We start from the raw sequence: 18,666 nt of genomic DNA on the forward strand, positions 1-18,666 counted from the left end.
GGCTTCCATCCCCTGCACCACATAAACCGGGTACTTTTCAGTGCCTGTACTTTTCAGCACTCAAGAGACAGAGCTAGGGGCATCAGAAGTTCAAGGCCAGCCTGGGATACTTGGGAGCTTGCCTCAGGAAAACACAGAAGAGCCAGAGAAACGTTCCACAAATTTTGGCTTCTAGGCTGACTGCTGGGCAGGGCAGTGGGAGTGTGAGTTGTCTCCAGAAGTCCCTTCCACTGTGGAGACCCAAAGGGCCCCAAGGCTAGTGCTGGAGGAACCAGGCTGTCTGGAGGTCTGGCACGTGGCCCAGGGGCAGATTCTACAGCAGGGCAGGGCTGCCCAGTGTGCCTTCTCTGGAGACAAGCTCATTCTGATTTCCCCACCCTTCCAATGCCCAGCTGGGCCCTTGCCAGCCTTTACCTCCCTGTCCTTGCCTGCAGGCTCCAGTTGACTCTGCTCCCATCCTGCTGGGGCCTTGTTCTAGGGCAAGGTCCTTCTGGGAGCACAGCTTCTCTTATTGCCTGCCTACAGCCGGAAGTTGATGGTAAGGCCAGTGACCATCCAGCATCCGCTGTGTGCTATGATATGGGCTAGGACTTGTGTGGCCCGGGCTACAGTGGACAGCAATGGTGGGCACTGTTTCTAGTACTTTTGTATGCTCCCAAGTAAATGCTAGCAAGGAGCAGATTAAACAGCCATGGCAAGGATACACAGGTAAAAGATGGGAGTTTGAGGACCAGGCATATCTACCTGGAAAAAAATGAAGTTCAGAGTGGGTGCTTATTTTACCCAACATCACACAGCAAATAGTTTAAAAGATATTGAAACATCACAGGGTCGGCAGGGTTGGGACCTCTCATCTGCTACATATGCTCTAATAGCCTTCAATCCTGTCCCTATTGTACAGGTGTGGAGACTGAGGCCCGAGGAGGGTGGGATCTTGCTGAAGGTAACCCATAGGTGGAGACAGAGGTCTATTTGAATCTAGAGAGATGTCTTCTGTGCAGGAGTTAGATTGCTTGGGGTTTGTTCCAGGGACTACCATTTGCTGACTGTGAATTCCCATAAGTCACCTGATTACTCTGAGCTGTCATTGTCCTCCTATGTGGAATGGGGACAGCTGGGACTGTTATGAAGATACCCAGGTGCCTGGCAGGCAATGACCTATCGTGTCCCCAAGGCAGTCTACCTCACTACATCATGGCCCAAAGACACTCAGACTTGGCTGGGACCGAAGAATACACTTTAATCTCTAAGACAGGGGTTCTAGGTGGGAGTCTCTGGGAGGGGTGACGGAGCCGTGCACACGCACACGGTACAGGCAGGTGAAACGAGAGTTCCCCCAGTTGCTGGAGATCTTCACTTTGACTGCAGCAAAGCCCCTGGGTGGCTGGTTCTGGAACAGAGCCAGACAGTGGCAACTCCACCCCCCCAAGGCCTCTGCTCCACCCGGCGGAGGGGCCTTGGAAGAAGGGAACTTTCCCATTTCACAGGTGTGGGAGTGGAGTCCTAGAGAGGGGCACGGGCTCAGCACATGGGGGGTGGAAGGCGCTGGGGCCAGAAGCACAGACACAGTGCTGTAGGGAAGATGCCTCAGCCATGGAACCTTGGCAGTGTGATGCTGTGGGGCCCTCAGCAAGCCACTGTGCCTCTCTGGGCCTCAGTTTCCCCTCTGTAAGACGGGAGTGCTAATAGATGTTCCCCAGGATTACCATGGACATAAAAGGAACTCTTAGCTCATTAGCCCCTGGCATGTCGTGGCTTCTCTATAAACTTTGCTCCTCCATTCCCTGTGTCCACAGTGGGTGGAGATGGTGATTATTAAGCCCCCTGCCTTGTATGGAAAAGGCAGAGCAGGACTGGTGGTTCAGGCCTATAATTCCAGCTACTAGTGAGGACAGCCTGAGCCCCATAGTGAGATTCTGTCTCAAAAAAGAGGGTTGGGGATATGGTTGAGTGGAAGAGCACTTGCCTAGGAAGTGTGAGATCCTAGGTTCACCCCTTCGTTCTGCTAGAAAACCCAAACCAAAACTCAGTGCCTGTTTCAGCCTCCCAGAGAGTACAGAAGGGATTCTGAAGCCTGGAGCCCAGATCTTGTGGCGAGACTGAGATTTGGACCAGCATTAGCCAGATTCCAAACTTCGACAGTCACGCTGTTGTGGTGAGACCAAGATTTGGACCAGCATTAGCTAGATTCCAAACTTGGACAGTCACACTGTTGTGGTGAGACCAAGATTTGGACCAGCATTAGCCAGATTCCAAACTTGGACAGTCACGCTGCCAGTTCATCCAGTCCTGCTTCTGTCTGTCCCCAACGTCCTCCTCCCCAGGCCTCAGTTTCCTTTCTTACGGCCAGATCAGGTTCTGACTAGAGGCTCCTAGAACAGAGGCCTCAAGCTTGGAGCCAGGAGCCCTATCTGATGGGCACTTGGGGTTCAACATCTGCTATCCAGGAAGGAGATGCAGCAAGAGGGCTCCTGGAAGGACCAGCAAACGGGGAAGACTAGCCGGGGTCAGAGGGCTCCCCCAGGTGCTACTCTGGGCCTCAGGCAGTAGCTCCGTGTCTGGTCTCTTGGGTTTCATCATCTGTCAAGTAGGCTGGAGTGACTATGGAGTGACTTCTCAGGGCTGTAGGGGACTGGGGAGAGCTGCACATGGGGTGCCCTCAGCAGACGCTCCTTTGTGGCCTCCCCAGGTACCTGGAGTGGGAACATCTGGATGGTGTTTTCTGGCTGAAACTGGAATGCCCCCAGGAACACCTCCTCTCTGGGGGGGCTCTCCATGCCCTGTGGAACCAGACAATGGAGGTATGAAATGCAGCAGGCTAAGACTTGCACAACTCCTGAGATAAGGGAGGGGCTCCCCATCAATGTGGCCAGTGTCACAGCCTGGTGTCTGGGACAGGAAGGAACACTGCAGGGGAGCTGGAAGCTGAGGTCTTCCAACCCCATCATCAGTAAGGATCAGGCTGCTTCTAAATCCTTCTCTAGATCCCATTCTACTGGTAACTCTATGGGCTGCCTCAGCGTGATGAAGCCCAGTGGTCTCTCTTACCTCGGAAAAGCCTTGGTTGAACTAGGCAGCTGCCTGTGTTGGTCCTGGAAGGCTGAGATGTACCCCACTCTGGTCATTCCCAACCTAGCTAAGCCACATTCCCTCAGCTCTGTGGGTGGGTTCTCTTAAGGTTTGGACCTTCCAAGGTGGACCCGTCAGCCCAGCCTGGCTCCCTGTCATTGTGTGCTCACATAGATGACAAAGTCCTTTGGTGCGGTGTCCAGGCTACCCGACAGTGAGATGGTCTTGGGAATGTGCTGCAGTGTGATGTTGGACAGGTAGACTTTCTGGGCCAAACGGATGGTCACCTGGCCACGGTCACCGGCGAAGGCCCAGCAGTTGCCAGGTGTCACATTGGGCTGGAAGAGGCAGGTGTGAGGGGGCTGTGTTGGGTGGATAGGGTCTCTCTTTTCCTGCCTCCCACATTTCCTTAACCTCCTGAAGGTGACCATTTTCTCCGTTCACAGAGCTCAGCTCTAGCCGTTCAGGGAGAGCAGGGCCTGAGAGGGGCCTCTCAGCCTTGTTCTCAGTTCCTGTTGGTCTGTCTGTCCATCCATTCCTTCCTTCCTTCCTTCATTCATCCCTCACTCCCAACATGTCACCCTGAGACTTAGGCTTGAATGTGCTCTCCATGTACAGAGGAGGAAACTGAGGTACAGAGCGGGGGGGGGGGGGGGGATGAGTGGCCCAGGATCGTGCAGAGCTCTAAGTATAACTTGGTAATTTGGCCCTGGAATGGGCTCGCTGTTAACCACCTTGATCTGACCCACAAATGAGAAACGGAAGCCTGGGATGGAAAGAGGGATGGCCTCACAGCACACGGGGAAGCTACTCATCCAGTAGGTGCTGGGCTTCTTGAAGACACAGTATGCACCATCCTGCATCAGGGGCTGTGGTGCTAGGATAGGGTTGGGGGGATCTTGGAAGGACTCCTGCAGGAGCTGGGACAAGGGAGAGTAGCAGTTAGCTGGGAGAGGTATGCCAACAAGGGAAGTCAGGTAGGGCTGGTGGAATGGGAAGCTGGAGTTGGCTGGCCAGGCTTGGAAGTGCAGAAGCCCGGGTAGCAGAGACTTTGCCCCAGACCTGACTGAAGCCAGTGTTTTGCAGCCAGGCTTGGCCCCTCTATTGCCTGGGCTGCACCACCTGTCTCCCTGGTCAGTGCTTGCTAGGTTCTGTTATTCCTTTCCCCCCGTTCCAGGCCCTCACTGCCAACCCGTTACACGAGGGGCCTTGCTTGTCCCTGTCCACTCCAATAGGAGGCTTCCCCACCCGAGAGGCCACTGTCCTAGATGGGCTCTGGGAGTTCCTTGAAGGTGGGGTCCGTGGATGGGTGGCCTGTGGCTGTGGCACTGCCCCAAGCTGATGAAGTCCCAGTGGTTTGTAGTTGCTCTGGGGCTTGGACAAGCCTGTTCCCTTCTCTGGGCTTCAGTTCCCCCATCTGCAAGCATTTTCAGAGGGGCGAGTGTTTGAACGCTGGCCCTGCCACATACCGCGTGCCCAAGTGGTCCGCTTTCTTGGCCGGCTGTCCTCCTTTGCAAAGGAAGTACATCTCAGGCCCACCCTCCAAGGTGGCTTGAGGGTTTTTAGACCCCAATGTGTCAGGATTGGGTGGGTGGGTGGGGTCACTGTGTCCTTTTCCTGCCAGAGGCCTCCCTGTGGCTCCTGGTCTTTCTCCATTCTTGTCTTCCCTCCCTCCCAGCTTTCATCCTGTCCACTGTCCCCCTCCCCCCACCCCCCGTCTTTGCCTCATCTCTCCTTCCTGCTGCTGTCTTCAATTTTGCCCCTGTTCCTAGCCCTCTTCTGGCCCTCCCTCTGTCGCCTGCCCCGCCCCCTGCCTCGAGGATCACGTCCGGGGGCTGCGCGTAGTTCCACAGCCGGATCCAGTTCCAGTAGGAGCGAGCCTTGTCGTGGTTATATGTGGCTGACGTGTGCTCGAAGTCGATGCTGGCCCCTGTGTGGAGGGGGGTGTCTCAGCCTCTGCTGGAGGGCGACTCCTACCTGAGGGCGCGCTCCTGCTTGGGCTGAATCCCTGCCATCTCTGGAGCTCAGTGTGCCCCTCTAGGCAATGGGATGAACATTGCAGTTAGTAGTCTAAGAGTGGCTTGCCCAGGCTGTGTGCCAAGGGAACCAATGCATTGGTATTTCCCAGATACTGGGCTGGTGTGCTGAGAAGAGCTGCATGCATGTGCAGGGTGCAAGGGGTGGGGGTGTGTGTGTGTGGCTTGCAAAGTGGAAGGAGGCCTGGGGAGGTTCTGTAGAGGGGCTCTTGGGTCTGATCCCACATTTCACTGAGGTCTGAGGTGCCTGGGTCAGTTGGTGTTGCCTGGGTGGGTCCCAGTGCCACCCTCAAGCACTCTGAGCTCTCTTTTGCAGCCTCATCCCATGGGCGATTTACACTTCCTCCTCTCAACCCAAATGTCTCCCAAGGAAAGGGGTCCCCTCCTCCCTAGACACCTGCTCTATTCCTCCTGAAATCACTCTTCGGCTTGCCATTGGGGCCACTTGTTTGCCTCAAAAGTCAGCCTTTCTACCGCAGGGCCTCCTCCGAGCACCAAGCCCCGGTTTTGGGGAATGTAAGGGGTGAGGGGTGGTGGAGGGGCATGGGTAGAGTTGAGGGTCATGGGTTCCTGTTGCCCACCCCTGTCAGAGAAGGCCAGGTGGGAGCAGAGGTCAGCTCTGAGGCTGAACTTCACAGTAGCAGAAGCATGTACGCCTCATGAAGGGTTTCTGAGGTAGGTCTGTGGTGGGTCAATGGGGAGGCAGGTCACTTACCTATGGACTTCAGGGCAAAGTCTGGCTTTTCAATGTAATCACCTTGTATCATCTTCATTATTTTCTGGGCCATTTTTTGCTGAGAAGGCAGAAAACACAGGCTGTGTCCTGGTATGTTCTTACAGATTATGAGCCCTGTCGGTGTTCTTGGCAGATGACAGGCGGTTGTAGGACACCTCTGCCACCTTCAGAGGATGTGGATGGCCCTGAGTAGGATGACCTAGTTGCTATACTTTGAGGAAGCCCTGAGACACAAAGTCACCCCTATCCTCTGGGTCTGTGTGAGCTTTCAAGTTCATGTTACAAGATGTCACATGGAGGTCCTAGAGAAATAGTGGAGTCAAAGGCAGGACCCCCAGAGAAAGACAGCCCTTACTGCTATGGGACTTGGGCAATATGGTGCCTCTGAGTCTAGATTTCCTAAATCTGTTAGATGGGACAAAAATCCTGTCTGCCACCATGGCTGTGAAATGCTGTTAGGGATTGGAGAGCTGTGAGAAGCCCATCATGTGCTCTCTCATCCCCTATGGCCTTCCTGGAGATTTGGGCAATTGTCGCTCCATCTTCGAGGTAAGAATACGGCAGCCCACAGGCATAAAGCTTTGGTGCTCACACAGCTGTGAGAAACAGAGCTAGCAGCTTCAGGTTCTGGGCCCTTGAGCACTCCCCTGGCCTGGCAGAGGAAGGCTGGAAAGCACTGTACACAGTCAGTGCTCAGCCACGGCCAGCTGTTCTTCTTAGACACCTCCAGTGGAGGCCAGTTCTGTTTCCCAACAAGGGCTGCAATAAGGTCTCCTGCTCCAAGCTCTATTTTTTCAACCTGATACTGATACCTTCTCAAAGAGGTGTGTGTGTGTGTGTGTGTGTGTGTGTGTGTGTGTGTGTGTGTGTGTGTGTGTGTGTGTGTCCAAGGTCCCCTTCCCATCAGTCAGGACTAGGACAGAAAAGAGGTTTTGTGACTGAGTCCTAAGGGCTTACATACAATGTTGCTTGTGTCTCTGGGGTCTCTCTCAAAGTCACCTGCTGTGAGGAAGCCGGGTGACAAGGCCATCTGTGGGTGCTTTGATTAATGGTGATTATGGTTTGAATATGAAGTGTGCCCTACAGGCGTGTGTGTTGAACACATGGTTCGTAACTGGTGACACTGTTATTTGGAGGTTCTAGAAACTGTATGAGTTGTGTCTAACTGGAATAAGTAAGTCACACATGTGTCCTTGGGGACTCTGTTTTGCTCTTGCCTCTTCCTGTTACTCTGCTCTGCTTCCTGTTGGCCATGAGGTAAATTAAACAGCCTCTGCCATACACTCCAACTACCATGATGTTCTGACTAGGCACTCGGGGCCAAGCAAGCACTGATCGAGTCCTCTGAAACCCTGAGCCCAAAATAATAAGCCCTCCTTTTAAGTCGCAACACTATGTATTTAGTCACAATGACAGCAAAATAAACGCAGGAAATTGGTACCAGAAGAATGAGGTTGTTGCTGTGGCTAAACCTGACCATGCGGTTCTTAAGCCATTGAAATTGGTTTGTGGGAGCAATCGGGAAGAGTTTAACAAAACGGTCTAGAGAAGCCCTGGAATGCTCTAAGGCTTACAGAGCTTAATCATATTGAAGACAGGCATCTGAGCAGTTGAGGTCAGGCTCATGAGGTTTCAGATGGCACTGAGGACTCTACCAGGACTCAGACCAGGGGGCATTCTGGTAAAGACTATGTCTACCTTTTTTTCCATGTTCCACTTTATGGAACTTCCTTCCCCTTTATGGAAGGCTGAGTTTAAATGTGACGGGCTTGTCAATCTGTTTGGGGGGAGTTCTAGGACAGTACAGTATTTAATCAATGGCTGTTGCTGGCTGTTTTTCAACCAGGGTCACAGCAAGAGTTGGGAGCAAAGAACAGAGCAGAAATATTTGATTTGGTTAGAAAAAGAACACATTTAAAGTTGTGGGTGGCCCTGGTTCTTAGAAAGATTAGCTCTATTAAAAAGAAACTGAGTACTTTTCATCAGGACAATAGCAATGGTGTATTAAGGGTATCTCAAGATCTGGCCAGACCCCACCACAGCAGGCACAAGGGTATGAAAGAACAAATTCATTTTAAAAATTTATCCTGGAGAAGAAAGTGCCTCTGGGGTACCCTGCTCACAAAGGATCGTGTAGAGCAATGTTTATCCAGGACTGGTTCACTGTGTCCAGTTGTTTAGGCATTCAGAGGCTACAACAGCCCTGTCCAAAGAGGCCTGGCTTCTTGAGCTTGCAGCAGACCTTAGCACCAGCCGAACGATGTTGATTTTGTAAAGGCACAGAACACAAGAGTTACAGAACCACAGAGGTTTCTACCCTGATTTTAAAGGAGGGCCTGGGAGGCTAGGTAAAGTATGGAGGGATCAGAATTCCCAGGGTGATGTGTGAAGCTATAAGATTGAAGCCTGAGCAGCATGGAGAGCCTAGGAAGACAGAGATGCCAGGAGGATGCAATACTTGCCCCCAGTAAGGAAGGTGCCACTGGGGTTAGGGATTTTATATTCATGTGGGGCTAGAAGACAAAACAGAAGACTTAAGAGCCCTCAAACATATGGTGAGGCTTTTCCATTAAGACATTTGGCAAACTTTTGAAGATGAATGAGCAGGGATTCAAATCAGCCAAAAACCTCTAAGAAGTCTTATAAAAATTTCAGTCTATGTCTGTCTGTCTAAACTAGCTTAATACCCACCAAGAAAAAAGTGGCATGTTTACTTCATCTTTCCTATTAAGCAAAGGGGATTACGTAAGGCAAGTAGAGTTATTTTTTTTCTTTAAAAAAATTTATTTAGAAAGTATAAACCAATTGTACCACTTGAGTTATTTTATATTATGTCCAGAAAACACTAAAAATTACTAGACATTAATAGATAAGGTCAAAAGCTGATATCAAGTGAGAAAAAGAAAAAGAAAAATAGGAGCAGAATACCATAGATCACCCATACATTGGAATTAGCTGACAAAGATTTAAAAACAACCATGATTTATATCTTAAATAAAGGAAAAGATAGAAAACACAGACAAATGGTGAATTGATGGTAGAATTGAATTTGTGAAATGAAAATATATTGAATATGAATTCTAAAATGAAATAATACAATATGTGAAATGAATGGTTGATTTTATATACAGAATACAGTACTGCAAGTGAGTCTGAATAAAGTTGAGACAAAACTGTCAAAACTTAGGTCATAGAGAAAAAGAATGAACAACAAGAAATAAATCAGGTAGGAAGCACTTGTAACCTACTCCATAGGTCTATTGTAGATATAATCAGAATACCAGATGAAAGAGTTTATGGATTAGAAGGAATATTTTTTTTAAGAAGGAATATTTTAAGAGATAGAAGCTGAGATTTTTAAGAAGTTATTGAAAAACACCAATGCATATATCCAATAATAGCAAACCCCCAGACAGGTTATACTGGACACAAAAAGAACATTATAGTTTCTAAGGATAAAAATAAAGCCAAAACAAACACCAGATTAGACCCAAAGGGTGAAAGTTCAGAATTGTGCAATTTTCTTTCTTTCTTTTTTTTTTTTTGGTTTTTTTTGAGACAGGGTTTCTCTGTGTAGCTTTGCGCCTTTCCTGGAACTCACTTGGTAGCCCAGGCTGGCCTCGAACTCACAGAGATCCGCCTGCCTCTGCCTCCCGAGTGCTGAGTGTGTGCGCCACCACCGCCCGGGCTACAATTTTCAATAGCAATGGGAAAACCAGAATATGATGGGCTTCCTTCAGAATTTTCAGGAGAAACTTTCCTTTTTAAATTTCTATACCTAGCAAAACTATCAATTAGGTGTAAGGATAAGATAAGGATATTTTAAAACATGCAGGTTTTTAAAAATAAAAAAAACCCATATAACTCTCTTCCTTCGCTCTTTTGCATGAAGTTATTAGCAAGGGGTGTTCTGGGGGGGATATGCTCTATCGATATGAGGGATGAAACAAAGGAAGAAAATAACTCAGTACATAAAAAACAGGGCATCAACAAAGACACTGGGAGGTGAAGGGCCAATGGCAGTATCTCACCTCATCGGACATGGCTTCCATCTCCTGGAGTTTGGCAATGAGCTGGTTCATGCTGCCTCGTAGGTCCTGGATTTCTCCAGTGTGATGTCGTACCTTCTCCTGGTACATCCTTATCAACAAGGAGGTAAAACAAGAACTGATTGCTTTATGATGTTGCTATTGTGAGTAAGCCTTCAAAAAAAAAAAAAACCTTTAAAACCTTCCACTCTCCTGGGTCCATCCCGCCTACACCCCTCTCGGATTCTTAGGTGTAAAGCTTTACTCCTTCTCTTCCTTTTGCTTTATCCATAAGTCCAGCTCAATCCTCCCAAAATATTCATGAATATTTTTTTTGTCTGTGTAAGAATGCTGTCACCAGGTAGTGACTTGTTATTTCTTTTCAGCTACCATTTACTGAGCACCGATTATGAGCCAGTAACTCTTCAGGACGTTTCACATCTTTTTTTGATGCCTATTTACCCGGAGCAACATGAAAGCCATGCCTCATCTCATGAATGAGTCAAAAGCCCAGAAAAAAAAAGAGATGACTTGCATAAGCTCAGTCACATAGAATTTACAGGACTAGGATTTAAGTCCAGGTTGGTCTGAGTGTTGGATCCATATTTTTAGCTAAGGATATACCCTCGATTCCAACTATAGCTGTTCTTTTTAGAAGAAAATAGGACTAATAAGTAGTTTGCTCTTACCTCAGGCTCTGCAGTGGGCTATTTATGCTGTCATCCTGGTGGAGTATTGAAGAAAGCAGGGATCTCTGTCAGGTGACCTAATCTGGGCCTGATAAAAGCTTCGTCTCTCTGCTCTCTCATGGCCATTAATCAACCCATTCATATACCTTCATATTTAATGATTTTTTTTGAGACAGGTTTTTCTCTGTAATGGCTGTCCTGGAATTAGCTGTAGACCAGGCTGGACTTGAACTCACAGAGATCTGCCTGCCCCTGCCTCCTGAGTGCTGGAATTAAAGGTGTGTGCCACCACCACCCAGTCATCCACCTTGATATTTAATCTCCCACCTATCCAACTCACTTACCATCTATCCAAATTCGAAGCTTTTTCTCCTCCATAATTATCCATCCATCTATCCATTCATCCTTCTATCCATTCTTCTTCTATTCACACTCCCATCTGGTAACCAGCTACCCAACACCGATAATGGCAGTCCCCTGTGCTTAGCACTGAAATGGCTGTTGCTTGTATGAATCAAACCTGCCTGCTTCCTTTAAGGGGTTGCCAGTACAGTTGGAGAGATGGTTATGGTTACAGAAAATAGAGGAAAAAGAAAAATGTGACCTCCTTTGCTTTGGTGTGTCTGGAGGTTGTGATCTTTCAGCTAGACCTTAAAGAATACAACAGCTTACACAGGAAGAAGGAAGAACAGATAAAGGTCTCCCAGCCCCCTGTTCTTTATAGGTCTCTGTGACTTTCTCCATCAGTAGCTTTGGCCACTGGTTTCCTCTTCCTTCTTCCCCAGAAAGCAAAACCTGATGGGGTAAGTCTCAACTCACTGAAGTAGAGAGAGTAGAAAGAGCAATGATTCCTTACACCTTATTTTAGCGGGGTTGAGGGAGGAGCAGGGGCAGTCTAGAGAAGGGAGATGGGCCACTGCTGGGCTGAATGACAGGAAAGCCACCTGATGGTGGAGGGATGACTGTGTGTGGTCTGTGAGAGTCACATGCAGGAGAGGGGTTCCAGGTGGGTGGGATGGCAAAGGTAGCGATTTGGATCTGGGATGAATCAAGAATGGACCATCCTCCAGATTTGGTGAGAGTAGGAGGGACTACAGAGGGAAATTGATGACTTAGACAGGTCAGTCACCTACGGGGCCTGCAGGGGGCTCACACTCACCTGCCAGACTTCCAGTTTTGAGGGTAAGTGCATGGAAAATATCCAGAAGCCTGTGGGCCATGAGAACAAGAATGACCCGCTTAACTCAAAAGGTTGAAAGCTTGGATTCTGGAATTAAGGCATATAAGTTAGGGTGGTGTAACTTCAGGAGAAGTTACTTGATCTTTCCAGAACTCAGTGTCCTTCTCTGTAAGATGGAATAGAATAATAGCCGCATCACGCTCAAATGGTGTCCTCTATGGAATGTGTGCCACATAAGCTAAATGACACACCCCCTTCCACCTCATATCTCAGTCTTGAGGCCCAGTGGACTCAGAGAAGGCAGCATGGTCTTTCCTGCATTTTATGAGCTCCAGGCTGACTTGAAGCTATTACTTAAAGTTCTTGACATGTGTCTGTTGTTCTTAACTCTAAAAAAGTTGTCAAAGCGTTGCCCGACTCCTGCAACTGTTCATTGCTCTTAAGCTGCAGGGCAGCACTCACGAGACAGGCAGGGTAACTGCCAGCATGAAAGACAGGGTCATCTCTGGGCTCCCTCTCCCAGAACGGGCCCAAGCATGGGGTGCCCCCCGCCCCCAGGCAGGGCCCCGGAGACACACCAAAAGCACAGAGGACCAGAAGGCCCATCTTCTCCATGAGCTTCTGGCAGAGCAACTTGCACCTGAGAAGCAGAAAGGTCACTGTCAAGGTCAGCTGCCGTCTGGCAGACTCCTCTTGTCTTCACTCCACTGTTCCATTTGTCCATTGTCCCTTCCTGCTCCCCTCCTTATTGAACTTGTCCTTCAGGGAGCAGCTCTATTGCCCCCTCCTTCTGGGACCTCCAGAGTCACCCCACCCTGCAATCCTAGCCTGGTACTCTTTTCCCACCTGGCTGGAAGCCCATGGTGGTGGTGGAAGGTGGGGCGAGGCTGGGCCCCGAGGAGCCATTAGGTAATATTTAAAACGTAAAGTTTAAATGAGTGAATGAGGTGGGCATCTCAGAAGAGGGGGTTTATATAGACCAAGCAAGCACAGGGAGAGAAGTGGGTGTGGGGTGAAGTTATTCTAGACAGGAAGAACCCTGGCAAAGGACCGACATAGGAACCTGGGTGGGGTATTCAGGGAGTGAGGACCCCAGCCTTGCAGGCCCTGTGGTTGCACAGAGAGCAGAATAAGGGCATTTAGGAGAAGAGGAGTCGGGCAAGGTACACACTGGGGGGTTGGGCAATGGGGAGCCACAGAAGGTCTGAGATGGGAGATGTGACAGAAGCCAGACTGAGGAGGGCTCATCTGGTCTGACTAGCAGGGGAGAGCCAAACTAAAGAAGGTGCTGTCACTGTCCCCACACCACTCTCCCCTCTCTCCCGTTTACCTGAAGGTGTTAAGTAGAACTTGCTGGGCCTGAGTCCTCAGGAAGCAGGCCAGGCAGGTGAGCCAGGCTGAAGAGGAGACAAGATGCCAGCAAGGCGTTGTACCCTCATCTTGGCCCCATTGTGAGCACTCACTGCCTGTCCTTGGAGCTGGGAGACCCTCTTGATTTGATGGTTGAGCCCAGGATAGCCCCTGTCTCAGCTTATGTAAGCAGCTGTAAGTTCAAGGCCTATGGGCAAGCCTTGCTTGAAGATGGCAGTCAGTGGAGCCTGGTACACTCCGCAGCACAAAAGATGGTGTGTGCTAAGGCCATCCCTGGACACCGGGGGCCTGGTGAGGGCTGTGTCCTTCTAGGGTTCATCTCTGGAGTGCGGCATGATTTAAGTTAGTAAGTGGGGGTTCAGGATAGGTGAGAAGGTGGGTGTATGGATGCGGGAAGAGAGAACGGGAAAGACGGTGGGTTCTTGGCTTGGAAGATTGGTAGAGAGTAAAATGGGGCCATGGAGAGCCAGAGGACTGATGGATGGACAGAGGGATGACTGTCCGTATTAACAAGTGAAAATAAGGGGAAAGTGATGAATGGCTCAATGGTTGAGTGGATAGACAGAGAATGAGCACACATGCATGGGTGTGTAGATGGATAGTGGATGGATTGGTGGGTGGATTAATGGAGCCAAAGTAGAGAAGGACTTGGGGACAGTTTCTCCTATGCTAGCAAGCTTTCCTTTTACTTCTGCTTCCAGAGAGACCCTGCCTGGAACGGGCGGGGCCTCCTGTAGTTCCGTGTATACACTGCCACCCAGGGTAGCCTGAGTTCTAGAAAAGCCTGGTCTGAAGCTGCTCCCCTCCCCCTAGCCCTTACTACGCCAACTAGTTCTTCCATACATATATATACATACACATATAACCCAGTATGAACTGGGTTAGGCTGAGGCCTGGGGTGTTGATGCGGAGAGGCAACAGGAGAGCGTCATCTGCAGAGAACATAGAGCACAAGGTCCCTGCCAGCCTTAAGGCACGGGCTTGCAGAGACCCCGGGGTCCAGGGCTTGGTGTGCGCCTCTTGGCTGCTCTACCCCCAACTTTACGCCAGGTGCCAGTGAAGCCCCGAGACTCTGCTCTTGCTCACTCATATTTGCTGCGGGTGCCTCTGTTGGTCTGCTGGTGGTGTGGCTTCTTTGGACGCCCCTGAGGATGACAAGGTTCACAACCACATTTTACATCCTACGAGGTCCATGGTGCCACCACATTTCAGACTAAGAAGCTGTGAATCAGGGACAGATGAGGTCTGGCTGACCTCAAACCTGGGTCTCTTTTGAGACAAGGTGTGTGGGTACTGTGGCCATGGTGGGATGGTCCTAACTGGATAAAGCCCGTCACAGTCTTCTCATTCCCTTTGTGGCTGCTAGCTCAGGAGTGTTGGGGGGAGAGGGGTGGGTGGCTCTGGGGGTGTGAGACTGATAAAAGCTTTTCTTTGCTGATGTGAGGCCCATAGGAGGTCATGCCCACTCTCCTCCCTCTCTAGACAGTCATGCTTCTCCACATACTGGATCCGAGATAGCCTGGTGACCAGCCACACGAGATGCTAAAAGAAAGAGCAACAGCGCAGTGGGAGACTAGAATTTGGGAGGCATCAGAGAACTCTCAAGTCCACCCACTTCCGACACTATCCTCACCTTGGCTCCTCTTGGTTAGGGAGATAGAAACATGTTTATTTTGTAAGATAGGAATCCCTAGTCATTTTTCAATTTGACGCTCTCTATATTAGTGTGTATTTACTAAGAAATCACACATCTCGCTGTTGTATTTTGGATACTAAATGTCTCCAGATAGGCTAAGGAATTGCTTTCCAGGGTGGTTTTTGGAGGTTCTGTGAGCCTTTAAGGGGTGGGACCTAGTAGGAGGATTTTAGGTCACTGGGTACATATCCTGGAAAAGGGTTGTGGGTTCCTAATCTCTTCCCTTTTCTCTCATTGCTTCCTGGCTCCTGAAGTGAATGTCCTTCTTCCTACACTCTAGTCATGTGTCGTCACAGAAACTACTGGGCCCTTGACTATGGACTAGAACTTCTAGACCACGAGGCAAACCTTTTCAGCAATTGATGGTGCTTTGTTAGAGTGATAGAATACAGTCCCACACAGTGGCTGGTTATGTGAACATATTATTGGCCCTCCCCAAATATAAGATACATACATTCCTGAGGCCTATGTGGCATGGCAGGGTGACCAGTATATCTCAAAATAACCAGAAGACAGGACTTTAAAGTTTCCCAGCACAAAGACCTACTCATTACCCTGACCTCACCACCACACGTGCCATGTGTACCAAATTACCACATTGCACCCAATAAACACACCATTACTGTGTGCCCACTTAAAAACAAGGGAGGAGATAGTTATACTAAAAGATGAGCTAAAATGCTGAAGTTTTTAAGAGTTTCTTTCTTCCCTCTTGGAAGCAGGCATCATTTCAAATTGGAATTCCTGTCACCTGCAACTGGGTGACTCTTAACAAAGAGGGTGGAGATATTCGCCTCCTTGTCCCCAACACTAGCCCGAGGTGCATTAGGGCAGTGAGCTCGCAATACAGCACTCCTAGCTCATGGTAGGTACTCAGTAAATAGGTGTTGGGATGATGAGTGCTTTGTGCTCTTTGCCTTTGCCAGGAGACCTTGGGAAAGCTACTTCGAGCTCTCTGTCCTCAGCGTCTGCTTCTGTAAGGACAGTCGACAAGGCCTGTTTATCCCTAAGGAACTCTAACAGGCTGGGAAAAGGCAGGAGCTGCTGGCCTCACCTCCTGTGCCTGGCGTTGTGGCTCGTGTCTTCAGGTAGGGCACAGGAGTCCCCAGTGTTCCTTGCCCGGGGCATTGATTTCCTTTTTTTAAGGATGGAGGATGAGGATAGAGATCTTTGGGAGTCAAGGAGGAGGAAGTGGCCACCACTGCCGCCACCACCACCTCTGAGTATCCCCTGGAAGGTGACAGGGAATTTACTGGGTCAAGTGGAACTGTCAGCTCTGTGACCTCATAGAATTCTTGAATGGAGGATCCCAAGTCTGTAGCCTGTCTCCAGAACCTCCCCTCAGAGGGTGCCATTGTGACTGACCTTCCATTTTGAAGATGTGAAGGTTGAAGTTGTCAGCCAGGGAGGGCCATGCCAGGGCAGAGGCTGGGCAGAGGCAAGAGTGGAGGTGCCCATAATCAAGCCACACTCCTTTGCTCCTAGGACCCTTTGCTGCCCCATGCTTCCTGGGCTTACTGCCTTCTCAGGCTGCATGTGAATTAAGTTCCTTTCCTTCTTTTAAACTTTCTTTTCATTTATTCTTTGTGTCTTTCACTTCATGCATCTCGATCCCATTCATCTCCCTGTCCCTTCGTATCTGCCCTCTGCCCTTGCAACCTGCCCCCTAAAATAAAATAAATTTTAAGAAAAATATTCTTGTTGTGGAAGCTGCAGTGTGGCCCAGTGACTCACATGGTACAGTATACCCTTTAGTCCTTATATCTTTACTTACAAGTGTTCATTGAAAAGAGTCATTGGTCTGGTATAAGGCATTTGGTTTCTATTATGCCACCAATACTGGGCCCTCACTAGGGGTCCTCTTGGGTATTCTGTTGTTGCCCTGTGTGGTGGAGATCCTGCAGATGCCCTTTCATGTGCTCCAGCAGATCATAGATGGGGTGGATATTGGGGTGGGCCAACTCATAACCTTGGTTCTGTGCCTGGGTAGTTGCAGGGTTGATCAGCCCGCCAGCTCTCTCCTGTCCTCATTACCAGGGTGAGTTCTCCAACACTGCCCTGGCTAGTTTACCCTATGCAGCAATGAATAGGGGCGGGGTCAATTCTCCTGCTTTCACGCCCTCAGGGCCAGCTCACCAACACCTACACGGCCAGGGCCAGCTCTACTGTGTTGCCTAGGTGAGGTGCAGGGGTCACTCTCTTGAGTGCTGCAGCTGGTGAAGTGCAGGACCAGTTCTCCCTAGGGCTGCAGCCAGTGAGGGGCAGGGCCAACTCTGCCCTATCATCTTGTTCTTTGATGGTGGTATGAAGCCCTGTAAATCAACATAGACTGGTGCTTCAATAGAGGCATGAACCTAGGCATGGACACTGGTGGCAGCCCAGGCCCAGACATCATCATGGCTCTGGGTGGCAATCAATCCACCCACCTCAGCCCACCCTCACTGCTCTCACCTTTTTAGATATGCCTCTGTCCACAGGACATGAACCATTCTGTCTCTCTTCCATACCATGCCATACATTTGCTCACCATAATAGTGTCCGAATGCCTGGTGCCAGAAGGTATCAGGTGGCCTCTGTTTTCTCCTTAGCAACCAGGATGGACTGCCTTGGGCATGCGTGTGGGTCCTCGGTATGGCACTGGGCAGAGATGTGTTTTCTCCTCAGCTCCTGGGAAAAAGAAGTCTTAGCATAGGGCCACAGCTCTGCCAATACATTGTGTTGATATTATGTTCCCCAAAATATTGTGCACTCTAATAAACTTATCTGTGGTAAGAGAACAGAACAGCCACTAGATATAGAGGCCAGAAAATGGTAGCACACATGTATTTAATCCTAGCATTCCAGAAGCAGAGATCCATCTGGATCTCTATGAGTTCAAAGCCACACTGGAAACATCTAGGCGTGGAAACAAGAGCCTTTAATCCAGGAAGTGATGGCAGAAAGGTATATAAGGCATGAAGACCAGAAACTAGAAGCTTTTGGCCTGGTTAAGCTTTTAGGCTTTTAGTAGCAGTTCAGTTGAGATTCATTTGGGTGAGGACTCAGAGACTTTCAGTCTGAGGAAACAGGATCAGCTGAGGAACTGGTGAGGTGAGGTAGCTGTGGCTTGTTCTGTCTCTCTGACCTTCCAGCATTCACCCCAATACCTGGCACTGGGTTTGTTTTTATTAATAAGACCTTCTAACAATTCATGCTACAATACCTCAGTGATTTCTCCCAGTGAGACTTACTTGCCCTTCTGACCCCCAGAACCGTATTTTTGGGTGTAGAGAATGTAGCTCAGTTGATAGGCTGCCTGCTTGGCATGCATGAAGCCCTGGCCAACAAAATGGCATGTGTGCCTGTAATCCCAGCACTTGGGAGGTGTGGAGGTAGGATGATCAGAAGGTCAAGGTCATCCTTGACTACATAGCAAATTGGAGGCTAGCCTGGGCTACAATGAGACCCTATATTAAAAAATAAAAAGAAAAAAGGTGATAAATCTTTGAGTTTCTGGGTGTGTGGTGATTTGTCATGGCAGCCCCTTGAGAATGCCCAGTGAAGGGGAAACTCAAACCCTGATACTAATTCTTACAAGACCTTTTAACTGACCATTTACTCAACGTAATCATAGTACTCAGTATATTCCAGCACAAGCACAGGGTTGGGCTGAAGACCTGTAGACCGAGTCCCTTACATGTAGGAGGTGCTTGGTAAACAGGGCTTGTGTTGCTGCATGGAGGCTGCAGGTTCTGGAGAAGGTGCTGGTGAAGACTCTCCTTTATGTTGCCTGGATGTTACCCAAGAGCCTCTCGTGCTGGAAGAACTGAAGAAGAGGAAGTATTCATGTAAAAGCAAACACCGAGAAAGGCTTCAGTCAAT

The 18,666-nt window shown here is 49.4% G+C and overlaps 1 protein-coding gene across 1 annotated transcript; it reads right to left on the minus strand.

The window, feature by feature from the left end:
• Positions 1-1,220: 1,220 nt before the first annotated feature.
• On the minus strand, positions 1,221-16,059 carry Sun5 (Sad1 and UNC84 domain containing 5). The gene is made up of 13 exons (XM_006997441.4): positions 15,860-16,059; positions 14,196-14,254; positions 13,967-14,041; positions 13,069-13,135; positions 12,317-12,378; positions 11,718-11,767; positions 10,559-10,593; positions 9,873-9,981; positions 5,821-5,899; positions 4,884-4,999; positions 3,240-3,407; positions 2,694-2,780; positions 1,221-1,390 (listed from the first exon to the last, which is right to left on the minus strand). The coding sequence occupies exons 1-13, from the start codon at positions 15,931-15,933 to the stop codon at positions 1,247-1,249; spliced, it is 1,125 nt and encodes a 374-aa protein (XP_006997503.1). The 5' UTR covers positions 15,934-16,059; the 3' UTR covers positions 1,221-1,246.
• Between the last annotated feature and the right edge of the window lie 2,607 nt (positions 16,060-18,666).

This window comes from Peromyscus maniculatus, chromosome 4 (genome assembly GCF_049852395.1).
Source record: "Peromyscus maniculatus bairdii isolate BWxNUB_F1_BW_parent chromosome 4, HU_Pman_BW_mat_3.1, whole genome shotgun sequence".
Classification (NCBI taxonomy): Eukaryota; Metazoa; Chordata; class Mammalia; order Rodentia; family Cricetidae; genus Peromyscus; species Peromyscus maniculatus.

Coding starts and splice junctions, on each gene's coding strand:
- Sun5 (XM_006997441.4), bottom strand. CDS start 15,933: ATGCCCCGGGCAAGGAACACTGGGGACTCCTGTGCCCTACCTGAAGAC. Junction 11,768..12,316: donor TCTGGTCCTCTGTGCTTTTG/GTGTGTCTCCGG, acceptor CATGGCCCACAG/GCTTCTGGATATTTTCCATG. Junction 5,000..5,820: donor CTTTGCCCTGAAGTCCATAG/GTAAGTGACCTG, acceptor CCCTCCACACAG/GGGCCAGCATCGACTTCGAG.